At 42.6% G+C, this 19,504-nt stretch overlaps 1 protein-coding gene and 2 long non-coding RNA genes across 4 annotated transcripts in view; 2 read left to right on the plus strand and 1 right to left on the minus strand.

Moving 5' to 3' along the window:
* LOC144293648 (uncharacterized) overlaps positions 1-5,382 on the plus strand; it is a 99,587-nt gene extending 94,205 nt beyond the window's left edge. Inside the window, exon 10 of the long non-coding RNA XR_013360828.1 lies at positions 5,007-5,382. This is a non-coding gene — a long non-coding RNA (uncharacterized LOC144293648). The remainder of the gene's footprint in view (positions 1-5,006) is intronic.
* LOC144293650 (uncharacterized) lies at positions 761-6,045 on the minus strand. Of its 2 annotated transcripts, XR_013360850.1 has the most exons (4): positions 5,907-6,041; positions 5,252-5,340; positions 4,718-5,150; positions 761-1,636 (listed from the first exon to the last, which is right to left on the minus strand). It is a non-coding gene; the product is annotated as an uncharacterized LOC144293650 (long non-coding RNA). The 2 variants fall into 2 exon arrangements; XR_013360851.1 differs by lacking the exons at positions 761-1,636; positions 5,252-5,340 and having other exon boundaries at positions 4,103-5,150; positions 5,907-6,045.
* Positions 5,562-17,155, plus strand: SSR3 (signal sequence receptor subunit 3). Its single transcript, XM_077864608.1, has 5 exons — positions 5,562-5,777; positions 6,534-6,660; positions 11,518-11,616; positions 15,685-15,816; positions 16,881-17,155. Exons 1-5 carry the CDS (start codon positions 5,645-5,647, stop codon positions 16,945-16,947), a joined length of 558 nt encoding a protein of 185 aa, XP_077720734.1. The 5' UTR covers positions 5,562-5,644; the 3' UTR covers positions 16,948-17,155.
* Positions 17,156-19,504: the final 2,349 nt, after the last annotated feature.

Raw genomic sequence — 19,504 nt, forward strand, 5'->3', positions numbered from 1 at the left:
AATAATACACAATTGGCACACCTCTCCTGTCTATGGCGGGGTTTGTGTTTGGTGGGTGGTGGGGAGGCCTGGCCAAGCCTACGGGGTCAACATTCCCCAGCATCCTCTGTAAATGGGCACGTTTCTTTCTGAATGGTGAGGCTTTTTTCATTACACCTGTGATATCAGAATTTGCTAAGTGTTGAGAGCAATTAAAGCGTCTTTTGTTACATTAATGACTTTTAGAACGCCACTAGGTAAACCTGGAATGGGGGCTGCTTGCCGGGGGAACCAATCATGATTAGAGGATGAGACCTTTCGGTCCCACCCCTGACCTCTGGAGAGGGGAGACAGGCTGGAGGTTGAATCAATCACCGGTGGCCAATGATTTAATCAATCAAGCCTCTGTAATGGAGCCTGCATAAAAACCCCAAAGGAGGGAGGTTTGAAAAGCTTCCAGGTTGGTGAACCGGAACGTGTCCAACCTGCCAGCTCCTGAGTCCACGGGGACTGAAGCTCTCGTGTTCAGGATCTTGCCCCAGGTATCTGCTCGTCTCATTCATTTGTATCTTTCAATAGCCTTTTAATAAACTAGTAATCTAAGGAGTAAACTGGCTTTCTGAGTTCTGTGAGCTGCCCCAGCAAATTAATCAAACGGGTGGTGGGGGGGGGGGGTCACGAAAGTCTCGAATTTATAGCTGGTTTGGTATCTGAAGTGGGAGCAATCTCACGGGGCTGAGCCTTTAACCTGGGGGATCTGACACTGTCTCCAGGTATATAGTGTCAGAACTGAGTTCAGGTTGGGGAACTCTTGGTCAGTGTCTGAGGAGAACTGAGTTAATTGCTTGGTGGTGTGGAAAAACACACGTTGCAACGCCTTGAAAATTTTTCCTCTGTTGAATACATTCAAGTGTCCATAAATGTGGGAATTTATGGGGCCGATTAAACCCCAAAAATGTTGTGTTTGGCTTATATAATTCACTTATTGCAGTTCTAAAAGAAAAAAACCCCACTATTTCCTCCTACTACCAACACTTCTGACTCCAATATGTGGGTTTTCCACGCTAAGCTAGTCTCTGACGTTCAGTAGAAACCAACTGGGTGTCCTACAGTTTCACTCACTTCTGACACTAACTGCCTAGAGTTAGTTTAGTTTTGTGGGGCTGAACCCTCATCCTGTGAGTCTAAAGCCCACATCAGATCCTAATCTCAAATCCCAAATTGTCATCAGTGCTTCTGACCAACTGGCTAAAATCAAGGGTTCCCACAAACCCTTACTCCACTTTAATAACTTGTGAAGAACGGCGCCCAGAACTCAGGAAAGTGCTTTACTTAAGGTTTGCTGCTTTATTATGATGGATGCAACTCTGGGGCAGCCCCATGGAAAACCTGCATAAGGGCAAAGTGTTCAGGAAAAGATACAGGGCCGCCTCCGTGCCTTCTCTGGGCACCCCACCTTCCCAGCAAAGACTCTTTGAATCCCATTAAGGGTTTTTATGGAGGCTCCCTTGCGCAGATATGATTAAGTCCTTAGCCATTGGTGATTCACTCTCCAGCTCCTCTTCACTCTATCCTCCCCAGAGGTGGTGGTGGGGTGACGTTGGAAGTTCTAATCCTCTAATCCTGAGGTTGGTTCCTCGCACAGGAAGCTCCCATCCTGGAAGAGCCAGCTCATTAACATAAACTCAGGTGTGGCTGAAAGGGGCTTATAAAAAAAAACAAGAGATACACCTCTCCCCTGTATCACTCAGGTAATTCCAAGGATTTCAGGAGTTGTGTGTCAGGAAGCTGGGCAGAGACCAAGTACGTATTTTGTATTAAGTCACAGGTTACTTGTCTGGATCATGTATGCATTTGATTTTGTTACCTTTGCCTTAAACATTTTGGGGAAGAGGTGATAAGCTATGTTGAACACCATCTCTTTCATTTGCAGGTAAATATTTTTATATTGCCTATTTTACTATATTTCTAACTTGTTTTCGTTTTTGCTTCACTGCAGGTGTTGTTCAGGCTTAGAGGGAGATGAGAAAGCCCTGAGGCCCATTGAGCATCTAAATTTCCCTTTCTTTAATTTATGGCTGCTGATTTATGGTTTTTGGTTTTCGCCTCTTAGTTGGCTTTGTTTCTGCACACCTCTAATAACTGTTTCTTTCTAACATTTTCACACTCCTTGAGACCGACTCCTCTGTGAGGCCAGGCTTGGTCATGAGTTTTGTCTATGGGTTTGGTGCAGGATCCTATCTGTGCAGGGTTGTGCTGGTTAGAGCTGCAGTGTGGCATCACTCTGCATGGCAACTGGCACACGAGAAGCTACCCTCGGCTGTTTGCTCAAAACAGGGCTTCAGCAGAGCAAACACTTAGACCTTGAGATTCTGCTGGTACGGAGGAGACCAGAACTCCTGCACGGTTATGAGTGAAAATCCTGGAGTCCGATTGCCTGGGGTTCAGAACTTGACTCCACCAATTACTGGCTGTGGGATCTTAAGTGAGCTACTTTGCTAATCTGTGCCTCTGTTTCTTCATCTGAGAAATGGGATAATATATACCTCCTAGAATTGAATTAGATGATATATCAAGAACCTACCATAGAGCTGGATGTATAACAAAGACCAAACATTGGTTATTATAATCATAATTATGATTATTTGGGTACTTCTAAGATTCTGCGGCATAGTACCTTTCATAGTAGCTTTTCAATAAATCATAGCTGAATGAAGAGATGAACCAATGAATTAATCACATACCAGTGCCTGAAATATGTAGTTTGAGTAAATCCTTTCTCAGGTGGGACTTTAAAATATACCTAGAAACTAATAGAAGTGTTTCATCTCTTCTTTCAAAAATCCTTTCCATAATGAGATTTGCATTTCAAATGGACTTTGTAAAATGGAGAGCTTCTCCCCTCCACTCCTACCCCAGAGTAGCCCATGATGATTCATCTGTTATTTTTCATACGGTCCCAGTGAAAAGCTGTGTTTTTCTTTACTGGCTAGGGAATTTGCAGTGTCTGTCACAAGAAAGGTGTATTAATTTTTAACTTGTTGGATTTTCTTCCACGAAGCCGTCAGCAGTGGATGAGAGAAATTTTCTATGTCCCTGCCAGAAATATTTCTTTAAATTCCACCCCCCTCTTTTTTTTCCTAATCTAAGTATGAAGTGATACAATGGAAATGTTAAGCCTTAAATTCACAGAGCAGAATCAAGCTGGGATGGAATCAAGTCCATCTGGTTCCTTCCTAGAGTTAAACTATATTGAAATAGCCAAAATATATTGCGGATCTTTGCACAGAATCTATTGCTTACCCTTCCCTTTTTTTTTTTTTTTAAGCACACTTTGCTTGTCTAAGTGCCATGGCCACATGTGCTACATATAGATGATCCTTAGATTTTTGGGTTCCTTAGTTCCTTCAAAAGGAACTAGATTGCATTTGGTATAAGAACACACTGTCCCATACTTCGAGCGTGCTATCTTCATGTCTTCATTGTTAAAATTACCGAAAAACCTTCTCTGTCGTTAGCATTATTGGTTCCATATTTCTTTATCTTACCTCCATTTAAAAAGTTGAAATTCCTAATATTTTAGATTCTCTTCTATTTATCTTTAGTTCTTATTCCTGTTTTGCAAAGTGTATTAATTCTAGGCTACCTTCTTTGATCCTTTCCATAATGTTTCTTTTATCTACTTAACATTTCAAACTTATAGCTTACCTATTTTGTTTAAATACTTTTTTCAGGTGTAATTCTTAATTTCATCGTTTCTTATTTTCTTTTAAATATCCTGGTATCTGTCCCTTTTGACCTTACAGTTCTGATTTTTATCTTTTACCATCCTTGGCTTATAAAAAGTAAACAAGAAATCTAGGTATAGAGACAGATGCAGAAGATTTTGCTGATGAATTGGTCACAGATGGAGAGGGAAAGAAGCATTAGTGTTGAAAAATAGCATTTTAGCCTGAACGAATGAGTAGAAAAAACTGAGGGGGGGGGGGGTGTACGTTGGAAGAGAAAGTTTTTCTTCCACCACCATTGCATAATAAAAGAGCATTTTTACCATTTGAAAGGGATGTAATGCAGATATTTTTAAATGAATACTTAAATTTCTGGAAAAAAAATCACTAAATGGTCTATTCTTGCTGCTATTGATGAAGGCTTCCGGCATTTATTAGAAGCTTATATTTCAAGAAAACTCCCTCTGGTACTTAGAGAATAGAGAATAGGCTGAAAAGTTGAAGACCGGAAGCTCCATTAGAATGGAAACCGTGTAAATCATTCGCAATTTAGTAGATCTTTCATCTTAATCTCATCTAATCTGTTGATAGGGAAGCTGAAGGTTGGAGAAGTTTGCTTCCTGCCAGTAATGTAGATGAAAGAAGTTTTTGCTCCGATTGAAGTATTTAAGATTAGTTGTTTATGTATGTATTTATGACAGAGCGGGTCCACAGCACAAGCAGATGGAGGGCCAGAGGGAGAAACAGACCCACTGCTGAGCAGGGAGCCCCTGGTTGGGCTCCATCCTAGGACCCTGGGATCATGACCTGAGCAGAAGGCCGACCCTTAACCGACTGAGCCACCTAGGGGCCCCTGGTTGAGTTTTTTTTTTTTTTTTTTTTTAAAGAAAAAGTGATAATGCAAGGAGTTAAAAATGGTATGTGGTGGTTCTAACAGGCCTACTCAATTTCCTGAGCTTTAGAGGAGGCCTGCCTAGCCACCATGTTCTTTACTTAGTTTTATGTCTTACTTAGCATGGCTGTGGAGTCCACATACTGTAAAGATCGCGTTGGGATAAAGTAATAAAGTTGTGGGCGGCCCAGGCGGCTCGGCGGTTTATCGCCGCCTCCAGCCCAGGGCGTGACCCCGGGGTCCCGGGATCGAATCCCACGTCGGGCTCCCTGCATGGAGCCTGCTTCTCCCTCTGCCTGGGTCTCTGCCTCTCTCTGTCTCTCATGAATAAATAAAATCTTAAAAAAAAAAAAAAAAGTAATAAAGTTGTGATTTTTAAGTGTATTATCTTATTAAATATTCATGAGGGAGGCCAAGAGCTCCTCAGAAGCTGAAATGCCGCCTCTTCCGTGGAAAGGTCGACTGTGATTTTTGTCGACGCCCTGGAGACCAGCTCTGCTGCGCGCTCCCTTCAGGTTCTCCACCGGATGTGCTTGTCCAGGCTTCTGAGGCTGCGTAAGCAGATAATGGGTGCGTGAAGGAGAAAGGACTGAACGCGGGTTTAGCTACACCATCCTCCTCCCCTTCCTCCTGCAGTGCCCCGGGGCGCTACCCGCAAGTTCCCCGAACGGCCGGCTCGGACCCGAGGCCAGGGCGCCTTCCGACTTGGGAATTCCGTCGACCTGGGAAGCCTGACGGGCCCTGAGAAGTGGGATGTCAATAAAGTTTTTGTTTAAAAAAAAAGCCTGCCTGACACCAGAAAGCCCCGCCCTCCGGAAGCCGGCTGCTAGGGGCGGGCCGGGAACCGGAAGTGTGGCCGGCTTGCCCAATCAGGCCGGGGCGCGTAGGGAGCGGCGGCCAATCCTGGGCGAGCTTGCTCCCGCGCCGCGCCGAGGCCCGCCTCCGCGCGTGGCGCTGACGGGTCGCTCGCGGGTACGGCGGCCGCGGGGGCGGTGCTAGAGGCGTCCGGCCCGCCCGGCCCGCAGGCTCCCCGCGCCGCTCCGCCATGGCTCCCAAAGGCGGCTCCAAGCAGCAGTCCGAGGAGGACCTGCTCCTGCAGGACTTCAGCCGCAACCTGTCGGCCAAGTCCTCCGCGCTCTTCTTCGGGAACGCCTTCATCGTGTCCGCCATCCCCATCTGTGAGCGCCGGGGCGGGCGGCGACGGGGCGGGGGCGGGGACGTGGCGGGGCCCGGCTCGCCCAGGCCGGGGTTCGCTGGCTCCGGGACGGCGGCCGCCCGCCGTGACCGGCTCTGAGCCCGAGGCTTACCGGCTGCGGGGAAGCTAATGAACCGGAGCCGGACCCCTCGACCTGAGGCGGAAGTGGAGCTGCAGGGCCGCGCCGGCGCCGCGCTCTGACGATCGGCCCCACTCTCAGGCCAACGGGGCAGGCTGGTTGTCGCTCGGGTGGAGAACCGCGCAGGCCCCCGCGGCACGTCCGCGGCCGGGGAGGGAGGCCGGGGAGGCCGGGGCTCGCGGCGCCCGCTCGGGGGGGCGGGGGCGGGGGGCGGCCACGTCAGCGTGCGAGCGGCGGCCCGGGCCCGCGCAGCGTCCGCGGCGCCCTGAGGGGGGCGGGGCGTCCCGAACCCGCTCTCCTCCCGGGGGCCGGGGGCCGGGGGCTGGGGGTCGACGTCTCGCCTGCGCCGGGGGATGGGGATGATGGGGATGATGGGGATGGCGAGGGCGAGGGCGAGGTGGTGCGCCTCACGGCTTCCGAGCCGGCCAGGTGCGCGGCCAGGACTTGACTGCCTCCGTCGGGCCTCCGTCGGGCCTCCGGCGCTGGGCCGGATCTCCTCCCCCGGCCTGAACTTCGCGGGCTTGGCTACGCCGGGTCGGGCCTCTGACTGGGCGCTAACGTTCCCTTCCTGTCTGTGTCCCCGCCCCGGGCCTGATGCAGGGCTGTACTGGCGAATATGGCACATGGATCTCATTCAGTCGGCCGTGCTCTACAGTGTGATGACCCTCGTAAGCACTTACCTGGTGGCTTTCGCATACAAAAACGTGAAATTTGTTCTCAAACACAAGTAAGTATGTTTCTCAAGTGAACGTATGTATTACATGGTGCACTTTTTTATTTTTTTTAAGATTTTATTTACTTACGAGAGACACAGAGAGACAGGCAGAGGGAGAAGCAGGCTCCACGCAGGGAGCCCGACGTGGGACTCGATCCGGGGCCTCCAAGATAACGCCCTGGGCTGAAGGCGGCGCCAAACGGCTGGGCCGCTGGGCTGCCCGTGGTGCACTTTTACGTAGAAGGATGTCTGAAAGATCACTTGTGTCTTATTTTCGATAAAGCATCAACTTGGGCTGTATAGATAGATATGTAGGCATCTTTCTTTTTTTTAAAGATTTTTTTTTTTTTTTTCCTAATTATGAGAGAGAGGCACAGACAGAGGCAGAGGGAGAAGCAGGCTCCGTGCAGGGAGCCCGACGTGAGACTCGATCCCGGGTCTCCACCCGGGCTGCCCGATATGTAGGCATATTAATGGGCGGCCATTATTTTAATATGAAAAGTTATTGGGCGGCCTCGGTGGCTCAGCGGTTTAGCGCCGCCTTCCGCCCAGGGCGTGATCCTGGACACCCGGAATAGAATCCCACCTCAGGCTCCCTGCGTGGAGCCTGCTTTTCTCTCTCTCTCCCCCTCTCTCATAAATAATTAATAAATAAATAAATAAATAAATAAATAAATATATATATATATATATATATATATATATATATATATATATACCCTGGGTGGCTCAGCGGTTTGGCTCCTGCCTTTGGCCCAGGGCAGGATCCTGAAGTCCCGGAATCAAGTCCCCCATCTGGCTTCCAGCGTGGAGCCTGCTTCTCCCTCTACCTGGGTCTCTGCCTCTCTCTCTCTCTCCCCATGTGTCTGTCATGAATAAATAAATAAATAAATCTTTTTTTTTTTTTAAAAGAAAAATTATTGACTGACTGACTCAGAGACAGCACTTCTGACATTTAAAGAAGTAGGATTCAAGGGTGAAATTACAACAGTTGGGCACTGGCCTCAATCACGGGGTTTATCAGAAAAACTAAGTAAGTTAACATTGCTGAAGTCAAATGAAACTCTGCAAAGTATGATTCTTGTACTCCATGCACCGTTTTTCAGACATGAAAGGTTTTTTTTTTTTTTTTTTTAATTTATTTATTTATGATAGAGAGAGGCAGAAACACAGGAGGAGGAGGGAGAAGTAGGCTCCATGCTGGGAGCCTGACATGGAACTCGATCCTGGGACTCCAGGATCATGCCCTGGGCCAAAGGCAGGTGCTAAACCTCTGAGCCACCCAGGGATCCCCCCCATGAAAGGTTTTTAATTTTTTTTAACTATGATATTCTATGGTAATTACATTTTTTTTTCTTAGAAGTGTGTAAAAATGTGAAAGACTATATATTTTTAAAGAACACGTTGTATAAATCCTTTCTAAGTCTGTTGTTTCTGTGTTGGGCTCTTTGTGTGGTCACAAGGAATAGAAACATGTTGCCATGGAAGAGCCTGGGTGGCTTAGTTGGTTAAGTATCTGACTCTTGGTTTCTGCCAAGGTCATGACCTCAGGGTCCTGTGATCAAGCCCTGCATCAAGCTCTACACTCAGTGGAGTCTGCTTGCATAGTCTCTCCCTCTGCCCTTTCCCCTGCTTGTGCACAGAGGTATGCTCACTTGCTCTCTCTCAAATAAATAAACTATTAAAAAAAACCCAACATGTTGAGATGATCTCAGTTAATAGGGATTTATTGTATGAAGGCCAGAAATGTCTTCAGTGGCTGAAAGTGGCCTTAGCATCTTCTCTGTTGTCTTGGACCCATAGGAAGTCAGGTTTGTGTGACTGCCTTTCTGCTAGACAGCAGAGCGGTCATCTTTGTTGTCTTTCTGCTTGGCAGCCCTCTTCACCAACGCCATTCTGGTTCCAGCCTTCCTGGGCTTTCTTGTGCAGTGTGGCCATCTGTGGGTAGCAAAGCCCTCACACGTGGGCACCTTGTGTTACCCACCCTTTGTGATATCCTCAGAACTTACTCCTTTCAAGACTTGGTGTTTTTTTTTTTGTTTTTTTTTTTTAACTTGTCCTGTGTAATATTTTTCATTTACCTTTTTGGAATTAAATATAAATTTAATAGAAAATTATGTTTTTTTGGGTTTCTATTTTATTAAAAAAATTTTTTTTTGGAGGGGGGTGTTTCTTTTAAAAAGTTTATTCAAGCTAGCAGAGCCAGAGAGAACACAGGTTGCGGGGGCAGGGGCAGAGGCATAGGGAGAAGCAGGCTTCGTGCTCAGCAGGGAGTGTGATCCCAGGACCCAGGGATCAGGAGTTGAGCCCAGGGCAGATGCTAAACTGACTGAGCCACTTGGGCACCTCTAAAATTACGTTTTTTATACTTTCTCATGTCGATTCTAGGCTTCTTGAGGGCCACTGCCATGTCGTTTGTTCCTTATACCAGTTAACAGTACATTTAGTTGAGTAAAATTTTGATTACTGATTTAGCAGGTTGTCTCATAGTGGAATTATTTTTTAATTAGTTTTGATTTAATGTTAAAGAATGCCACTCCTATTGAAGCTCCTATGGATTTACAAGGTGTGTTAAAGCTCAAAGACCCAGGAAGTTGCAGAGTATGGACAGATGTTACTAGTAGAAGAAAGATGGCTTATGTGTTGACAGTCTGGATTCGGATCTCAGCTCTGCTTTTCTTAAATGTAGAGCCTTGGGGAGCGCCTGGGTGGCTTAGTAGGTTTTAAGAGGCTGCCTTTGGCATAGGTCATGATCCCTCCTCGGTGGGGAGTCTCCTCCCTTGGCTCCTCCCCCAGCTCATTCTTTCTCTCAAGTAAACAAAATCTTAAAAAAAAAAAAATGTATAGCCTTGGGCACACATTTCATCTCTTTAGCCATCAGATTCCTGAGCTTTAAATGGGGATACTTAGTGGTACCTCATAGATGGTGAGGATTGAATAATAAGAGTGACATGTTAAGTGTAGTGTCTGGCACATAATAAATGTTTATGTGCCGTGTCAGATTGGGGGTGTGAGAGCCTGTAGGAATTTAAGGTGGCATGACAAAAAAAAATGTTTGCAAATATGTTTTTTTTTCCAAGAAATTAAATAGTAATTTTCTTTTTTATTCTGGAAGAATTCCAAAATATGTAAAAAAAATTAATAACAGAAATAAAACCAGTTGATTTTTGTGGGTTATCTCAGATGGTTGAGTGCTGGGCCACCAGAATGACCTTTGCCTTGTCTTAGAGCATTGAGCATTGAGTGAGACTTACTTTCTAAGAGCCCTAAAACAGAGGGTAGGACTTCTTGAGTTGTCATAAACCTAACATGTGGTTATGCTTCTGTTAGGTGAAGATAAAATTTTAGATCTAGGAGAGAAATGAACTAGTTAATATGGTTTGATCTCTTCAGGAAAATTTGTCTTGTGAACAGATGACTGACTAGTTGTCCTTTAAGACACTAGGAGATAGTCAACTCTTAAGAACATAGTTTAGTCCTATGTCCTAGTATCCTGATGATGATGATGCGTCTGTGTGTGTGTATCTCTTTTCCCTCTGTTCAGCTCAGAAAGGTTTCTTCCATAAGTGACATTAATTTATCAACTGACCTTTCTTAGAAAAAACTGGTCTTGTGTGCAGTTCAAGAAACATATTGAGTACCTGGTCGGCTAGAGAGGTTCCAGGATGAGAGTCTGCCCCTTAAGAACAGAACTTTTCCATAGTAAAATGAATCAGATGAAATTGGATCTCTGGGAATTTGTGTTTAATTGGCATTGTAGAAGCTCTTGTGGCTAAAGAAAGGCTGAAAACTATTGCCTTGGGTAATCTTGGGCTTTCTTTTCAGGAGTCCATCCTGATTTCTCCGTACCTTTCCTTGGTGTATACTAACCAGAACTAAATATAGCTTAGTAATGAGGGATTAATTAATTGAACATAGAGTGAACAGATTTCTGTGTCCCACAGAAAGAACTGCTTTTGATAAATCTCAATCTGTGTTGAACATTTTCATAGTGGAACTGTGTAGGTGGTTAGATTTTGCTTATATCAATTATTTTTCTTCTATAATTATGGCTAACCAGTTTCTTCTATATTACGAAAAATACACCTTGTTAAATTTAAATGTCATGAACTTTGGGAGGCTTTTTATATTTTGTCTTAGGTTAAATTTTACTCTTTCACTAGCAATCTCACCTGATAAAATTCACCTTCTACATATTCTGATGAATATAGTTTTAAAAATTTGTCTCATCACTGAAGATTTTGATCTGATATCTTGAATGACACTTTTAGCCTTTTCTGGCTGATTCCATATTGGTACAATCTGTGGTTCATTTAGTTAAAAGTGGTATGGTTGATCCCTGACTTTGTGGTATTTATTTTTAGTGAAATTGTTCTTTGTAGTGGTGCTGAAAGTATTAATTTAATGTTACATATTCCTTTTTGTTAATTCCCTTTTGTTTTTTAAGCCTAGTGTACTTTTATTTACTGGAATTGAAATCCTGTATTATTTGCCAGTGCCTAATCAAATTTATTTTTTGAACAAATATAAATAGGCTAACACAGAATAGAGTTACAATGATTTATAACTAAATTATGCTAAAAGCATTTGACCTATTTCCATACTAAATACCTAAACTTTGGAAAATTATCCCTTTCAAGCAAAAATCAAAACCTATAACTGATAAACTATATCTTGGAAGCTCTTGAACTCTCTTTTGGCTATTACAGTATAATAAACTTGGAATTTTGTCAAGATTATTTCTTGAAATGTAAAATATATACTTGCTAGTACAAACTATGAGTACAGAGTGTTTCAGATAGTGTGATGTTCATTCCTGGAGCATGTGGAAACCTTTTTTCTTACCCCTTTTTTTTTTTTTTCCTCTAGAGTAGCACAGAAGAGGGAGGATGCTGTTTCCAAAGAAGTGACTCGAAAACTCTCTGAAGCTGATAACAGAAAGATGTCTCGAAAGGAAAAAGATGAAAGGTTTGACTTCTAAAGTGTTGGTGATAATCAGAAAAGGGGATACTTTGTAGAAAAATTATATTTTTGGTTTCTGCCTAAAGAATGTGGATAATGGAATTGCCTGAGGTTAAATGCTGATATTGTAGAAGACGTAGTAATGGGAATAACAATCACTGGCATTCTGAGTTTTTACCACTACCAGATGCTTTTCTTTGTGTTCTACACCGTTCATTTGTTTCTTTAAAGAGTTCTATGAGGTAGGGCTGTTATTTCCATTTTACATCTGAGGAAACTGAGGTACAGGAACCTTGGGTAACTTGCCCAAGGGCACAAATTAGCGTGCGATTAATCCACTGTAAGAACACGGGCAAGAATGTGGGCGGTGTGGCTCCAGAGCTTGTCCTCCCAACTGCTCTCCTGGAGGTTAGTGTACAGCCTACAGAGCTGTATCCAGGGCTGGTTCTGCCACGTGATAGCTAGCTATGCGACCTTGAGCAAGCCACCTCACCCCTCTGGGTCTGGAGAGTTTGCATTGTGTTGGTGTTAGCATTTTTAGGTGGTGGTATTTCCATTCCTGAGCTTCCCTAGGGACAGCCAGTTCTTCATTATCTGCATTGGTTGGGAAAAAGAAAACAACTCGGTTTCTGCCCTGTTGCCCAAATCTCTGCCACATTTGTCAGCCCTTACCCCTCAGGTTTTCCTGCCGACAGCTCTTAGAAGGCTTAATAGTCTAATATCTGAGAGGCAGAAGTCTCTGAATGAGGATAAACTTGTGCTTAAGTTGTTACGTGGGTTTAATACAGTCACTAGGTGAGGTGGTTTTCATGGATTTTTTTTTTTTTTTAAAGATTTTATTTATTCATGAGGGAGAGAGGCTGGGAGGGGAGAGGGGGCCAGGGAGGGGAGAGGGGCTGGGAGGGAATGGGAGAAGCAGACTCCCTACAGGGAGCCCAATGCGGGACTCGATCCCGGGATCCCGGCGTCATGCCCTGAGCCAAAGGCAGATGCTCATCCGCTGAGCCACCCAGGCACCCCAATCCAAGAGTTTTTGTTGAAAATATATCTTTTAATGAATTCACCTGTAATCTGCAAAAAAGTTACAATTTTTTTTTTTAAGATTTTATTTATTTACTCATGAGAGACAGAGGGAGAAGTAGGCTCCCTGCAGGGAGCCTGATGTGGGACTTGATCCCAGGACCAGGATCACACTGAGAGCCAAAGGGACGCTTAACTGCTGAGCCACCCAGGCATCCCTTGTAGATCTTAAGTTCTGGTATCTACGAAGTGCTTTGTAAAGTGGAATTTTTAACCCACTTTGCTCCAGAAAGACTTTATGGAGACTTGTAATATTAAAGTGCATATGAAAGAAAGTACAGTTTTGAAAGATCAGAAACCTTTAAAAGTAAGAAAAGTTGGGTGGACAAGAACCTCAGGGTTAGTTACAGCAGTTGAGCATTGAACTTAGCTCTGAGCTTCCAAGTGTCAGGGGAAGCATCTGAGGTCTTACACTTTCATTGTCTGATGAGAAGCAACATGTAAGTCCTTCTGAAGAGAAACTTTCCTGGCATGGAATCTTTGGAAGGATTTTGTCAAGTGGATCCCTATTTAAGGGACACTGAGTGACTTAACAAACAATGTTTTCTACAGTGGTTTTGAAAAGGCACTAAAACATTTTAGAAATCGTTATCTCCTGTGGATCCTTCATAAAAACTGAAGGATGGGACCTTTTTTTTTTTTTTTTTAAGATTTTAAGTATTTTCTACACCCAGTATGGGGCTCAAACTCATGACCTGGAGATCAAGAGTTGCATGCTCTACTGACATTAGCCAGTCAGGCACTCTGTGAAGGGTACAGTATTCAAATAGTGATGGTGAATGCCTTTTCTCAGCAGCTTTAGTGAGGTCTGCCTACAAAGCTTCCTGATTATAAATTTTTGCTTGGCAATAGAGGTAACAGAATCTAGGACACATTAGAAATCTTTTTACTGAATTACAAATGGTTCTTAAATTGGAGTATACATCACAGTATGCAATTTCAAAATGCTTGTTACAGCTCTATAGGTTTTAGGTAATGAATTACAGCAGAGGTGGCAAATGGGTCTCTGTCCACTGCAGATGTGCCTGATTTGTTCTGGTGCTTGTTCTTGACCCTGGGATGTGTCTCAGAATCCTCAGGATGGTATTCAGGTAGTCAGTACTAGTGGATCAGGGTTGGAATTGGAAAGGAAGTATCTTTGCCATTGGCTGGATCAGTATTTCAAAGGAGAATGTAGTGTAGGTTTTGCGGATACATAAAATGCAGTGTCAGAAGATTATAAAATTTCTATCATCTTCAGTAGAAGTTTGTGCTGTTACTGTTTCACAAAAACCACCAGTCTTGAAAACAGAGGCACTTGTTCTAAGTATTTCCTAGCAGTATAATGTATTTCCTCCAATTCCAAGTCACATACATATATATTTTTAAAGATTTTGTTTAGTTATTCATGAGAAACAGAGAGACAGAGGCAGAGACACAGGCAGAGGGAGAAGCATGCTCCATGCAGGGATCCCGATATGGGACTCAATCCAGGGACTCCAGAATCACACCCTGGGCCAAAAGCAGGAGCTAAACCGCTGAGCCACCCCGGGCTGCCCCCAAGTCACATATTTTTAAATTTACAATTAAACTTCTCTGAAATCAGGAGCTGTTTTATAGTTGATGGTTGCATTTAATGTATCTTTTACTTCTCCCAAACTTGGAGTATATTAGAGATCACAGACTTCTTGTGATGAAGATAAGTTCATTTCATTTAGCTCCTTTTAGTCAAGCTTGTTGACTTTGGATTAGAACATTTGGTAAATAACATGTAGGAGCTGCCAGTGACATTAGCCATAGTGCTGTCCTTCAGCTTGGTGGAGGGGATTATCTAGCCCCAGGGTGTGTATCTTTGGGGAAGGACAAAGCATCAGTGGTGATGGCTTTCAACCTTTTTGATAATAATCCACAGTGAAATACTTTACCTTTCAACCAAATACACTCAAACTTGCACACATGCAAATGTTGCACAAAACAATAATTATCCTGCTGTGGATAATACACTCAATATTTTTCTATTTAAAAAGTGCTAGTCTCAATCCACTCATTTATTTTCTCTGAGCATTGAATCCACCCAGTTGATTTCACGTCCCACTAATGGGTCACAACCTACTCTTTTAAAAACTGCTTTACAAAGTTAATTAACCAAATGGAGTAAAGGCTACCCGATTCATAGGCATCTTGGGACTTCCTGCTTGCCTGTGTGAAGAGGTAAAAGAAAAGGTTGATAAAGTTTTAGTCAGTTAATAAAACATAAGGAGTAAAATGGATAAAAGAAAAAGTAAATGGGTTTTACAAAGTTAAAAAAATCCTCCTAATGATGAAGCAGACTCTTTGAATTATGTAAAGTGGCTAAAGATAGTTGCAGACAAGTCTGCTTCTGTGAGCCATGGCTGGTTTTAGTCCTTGGGATGGTCTTCAGGTGTAATATTGAAGGCTGAAATCTGTAGGCTATTGAGCATCTCAAGCCAGCAAATAGCCAGGAAAGCTTCATCTGGCTACTGATCGCGGAGTTTTTTTTTTTAGGTGAGGACCTAGAGAATGATGTCTCTTTAGGCCACTGGTGAAACCAAGCCAATTGCAATTAATCTGTCCCTTCCTCCAAAGCCCTGACTGCCTGGGAAAAAAGGTAATACACCGAGCAGCTATTTTTATCAATAGAGTAAAATATCTTTTTCAGCAGGAAAAAAGGGCACAAATGCTGGTTAAATTTAATAGTAAAAACACATTCTGTGGGGATACCTGGGTGGCTCAGTAGTTTAGCGCCTGCCTTCGTCCCAGGGCGTGATCCTGGACTCCTAGGATCGAATCCCACGTCGGGCTCCCTGCGTGGAGCCTGCTTCTCCCTCTGCCTGTGTCTCATTGAATAAGTAAAATCTTAAAAACAAAACAAAACCAAAACCACATTCTGCCCAGAATACTTAAGGAAAAACTCACTGTATATAGTAAACTAGAGCCATGTGGTATTTAAAATATTCTATAATATTTTTATAAACTTGATTTGTTTGTGTACAGAATTTTGTGGAAGAAGAATGAAGTTGCTGATTATGAAGCTACAACATTTTCCATCTTCTATAACAACACCCTATTCCTGGTCTTGGTCATTGTTGCCTCCTTCTTTATATTGAAGAACTTCAACCCAACGGTGTATCCTTTTAAAGGTTGATTAGCATTTTTCGAAGTCTAGAAGCAGTAGTTTGTTTTGGTTTTGATTTATCTAAATATTTTACTATGAAGAAAAACTGCCTAGGGAATCAGTGCACTAAATAAATAGCACTGTGACCCTAGGCAAGTTTCTGGACATGTAAAAGAGGGCCTTTGGGCTTGATTTAAAGTTCTTTGAAGTTTACAAATTACAACTTCATGATAAATAATAACTATTACAAAGCAGTCCTACATATATGATTCTGTATACCTGCTTATTTAAAAATAAGTTCCAAGAATCAAAAGCAAAGTTGCCATCTTTGATAGCTCCTGCCATAAGCACGTGTCTGCTGATATTTTGGGGCTTTGGAATTGGGTGGGTAGCCAGTGCAGTTAAATAGGCAGGTTTCATGATATCTTAACAGTGTTTCAGGCTGCTCTTAAATTGAGCTTTTGGGCAAGAATCAGTCTTCTCTTTTTACATAATTTATTAAAGGTGTTAGGTAGGGATATGCAGCCAGACTTTTAACAGGTGGAGATGTTCTATAATACAGCAAGCTCCTTCAACTTGTATCTTCTGGGAACACTAGAGTGGTTTGCCCCAACAGTCCAGTTCTGAGGCTGAGAGTGGCTGTGAACTTTCAGAGCCTCTTTGCTTTTCCTGGGCAACTTGTAGCTAAAACACTGAGGGACAGGGGAAACTTATTTCTCCTTTGCTCTTAGGTGGGGGAAGGGAGAAGGGGGGGAGAGAAAAGTTGGAGAAGTTCCTTCTTGACAAAGTCTTTTAGGTTAAATGGAATTCAGATGTCTTCTTTGTGATCATGTATTCTAGGTTCTCTCGCAAGTGTTTCCTTTTTAAAATTGGAACACATTTTCTGCTAATGCTCTTCATTCTTTATAGCCTTCTGTCTTGTAAATTGCATTTGCAGACAATGGGACTGCACGTCATTGTCGTTTTATAGTGTCAGGAGGGAAATAGTGCATTCCAAAGAGATGGGCAAAATCTTTTTATTTTGTTGAACTACTTCTTGGGCTTTTAATATTTCCTTAACATTAAATTTTTACAGGAACTATATTTTGTCCATAAGTGCTTCATCAGGCCTCATCGCCCTTCTATCTACTGGCTCCAAGTAGACTGTACCGGCTTTGGTCCCTGGCTTTGTATCTATGGGTGGCCTGTGGTATATGGAAAAGTAACAGGGTGGTCAGAATGAGAGACACACAAGATGTTTTTATAGTCTGCAGTTGGAGGGTTTGAAAAACCCAACAAAATGTAATTCAGTATTTGTTTATTGGCTCTTTTTTTGACAGATTGTTGAAATTAAATGAATTGAAAGGAAAATTCAGAGTCCAGGACATTTATTAAAAGGTAAAAAGTCTCGTAATGTGCTGTAATCACAAGAGGAGAAAATAACTTGTTTCCTTGATCTGTCAGAGGTCACAGTAACCTGGACTGAGCTGTTGTTATTTATAATAGCAAGAAGTTAGTAAGTGGTTCTTTGTGTTCTAACCACAATATTATAACTTTTTTTGAATCATAAATATCAGAATGAATCCTTTCCCCTTGGGGATTGAACAGCCTCATGTTTACGAGTCACTTGAATTTGTGATTTGAAATAACTCACAGTTAAAAACAAGGTATCCAATTTGGGGAAGAGAAACTGGTGCAAAAGTTCTGTTTTTGTTTTACAGAAGAAAGGCAGCTAGGGTAATAACCTAAAAATAGCGGCCAGGCATTAGGAGAGTTGTCCTGTGGGGTTAAGGCACATACTGTTCAGCTGTATAGCTGTGGCCTTGGGTGGCCAGGGAGGTCAGCTCAACCTTACCATGTTGGTTTGACCTGTTTTAAGAGACTGGAGTCATTGTTTTCCTTGACCACGGTCTCATACCACTAGAGGAATGTTCAGTAGAGAACCTCCTTCCTGAATATTGATGTGTAAAAGATCAAAGTAATGTTTTGTAATCTTAGTTCCAGAATTCTATGAACTCTCTAAGGAATTGCAGTGGTTTTAGTGCTTACGCAGCATCTAGTGCAGCATTTTTTCCATCAGGACTTTAATAAATTTGACCCTTTGGTCCACAGGTTCCTATTGATCGTGCACAAAACTTCATATTAACCTCCTCAGCCCCTGGGGTCCAGCCAAGAACATGCTCTGGCATTTTTAACCAATGTTTGCAAAGATAATTATTTTCTGGTGCATGCCGTGATGTGAAAAAGTTTGGGAAGCTTTTTTAGCTTGAATTATTGAAAGGGTTATAGAGTGACAGGTAATACAGGTTCATATTCATGTTAGCTTTTGACCATATCCAGTAATTTCCTACAAACAGTACTTCAACAGGAAGATTCTATTCCTAATTCCTAATCTTAACTTTAATCTTTAGTTTCCACTTCTAAATTTAAGGTGAATGTTGTAAAAAAATACTTGCTGTTTTGTTTATAATTTTATAGAAAGGTGTTCATCTGTATTGATCTTTTATGCTGTTGGGTGTTTTTGGTAGGGCACATCCAAGAACTTGGGAGACCGAGGCAAGGGCACATTTGCATAGTGATTAAGATCATCACTGTCTTCATTTCAGGATTATATTTGCTTATTGTTTCTAGAAGTTTGCAATTTACTTTGGTGCATTATTATCCATGTGCCATCACTGGGTAATACGAAATGAATGGGGAGATCGCAAGAGAGTCACTGCAAAGGATTGTACTACACGAGAGGTTTTAGGTGTTAACTTTTCTTGGTAGATGAATAAGTGGTCAGTAGTTGAGTGGCATGGGGTGTGTGTACCAAACGCATTTGCTTATTTGACAAACAGTCAGGGTCTCCTGATTGTTACCAGAGCTGGGCCAAGTGTGTTTTTGAGTTTTGTTGTTGCTGCTGTTGTTTTAACTGCGGGTAAAGCATGGCCACTAGATGGCACTGCCTGCGTTGAAGGGGGGCAGCTGCCACCGTTCTTAAGGTACAGTGTTCCCCAGATGGAGTGGTGAAGAGGGCAGCAGTTTAATATTCTTAGTAGAATGTCTCTTGAATTCAGAAATTGAATAATTTGTAGAAAAGCAAATAAGCAAAATTTGATTTTGGTCCTGAATCTTACCCAGAGCACTTTTTGGTTCTGGTTAATGGTTTCTAACCTTCTCTACGGTTGAATTTCTGTGCGTAAGTTTATAAGGCATATACTTACATTTACAATTTTCATTCAGGATCTACTCTACCAGTAAATTATAGAACTTTTCCCCAGGACTCGCCCCATCCTCAAAGCTATGTGCCACATAGAATTTGTGCTGCATCTGATTTAGTTACTAAAAACCTGCTGCAGAATTTATATTGTAAAAAGACCCCATATCCAACACCAGTAAAGTAAAAAGGGGATTAAAAGCAACTAACCCCCCCCCTTGTGTTAATAAGTAGAGACTTAAAGTGTTGGCTTATTTTACATTTTCCTATTTTTAGTTTATTTTCAACTTCATAAAAATCTTAGATTGAAATTCTTCTTAGCCAGTAAAAATCTACTGGTTGTCCTATTTGGTTAATTATTCTAATTTGGAAACAGTAACTTACAAGGTTTAAAGCTCACTGAAATACGGAGGTTGGAGTCCTACCCAAAATCCTTGTGAAAAGTCTGGTTTGTTAAGTATGATTAAACTTTGCTTTTGAAAATTTGTATTTTCCCTAGACATCTTTATGAGCGCCATGTG

The sequence above is a fragment of the Canis aureus genome, chromosome 22 (genome assembly GCF_053574225.1).
Source record: "Canis aureus isolate CA01 chromosome 22, VMU_Caureus_v.1.0, whole genome shotgun sequence".
NCBI lineage: Eukaryota > Metazoa > Chordata > Mammalia > Carnivora > Canidae > Canis > Canis aureus.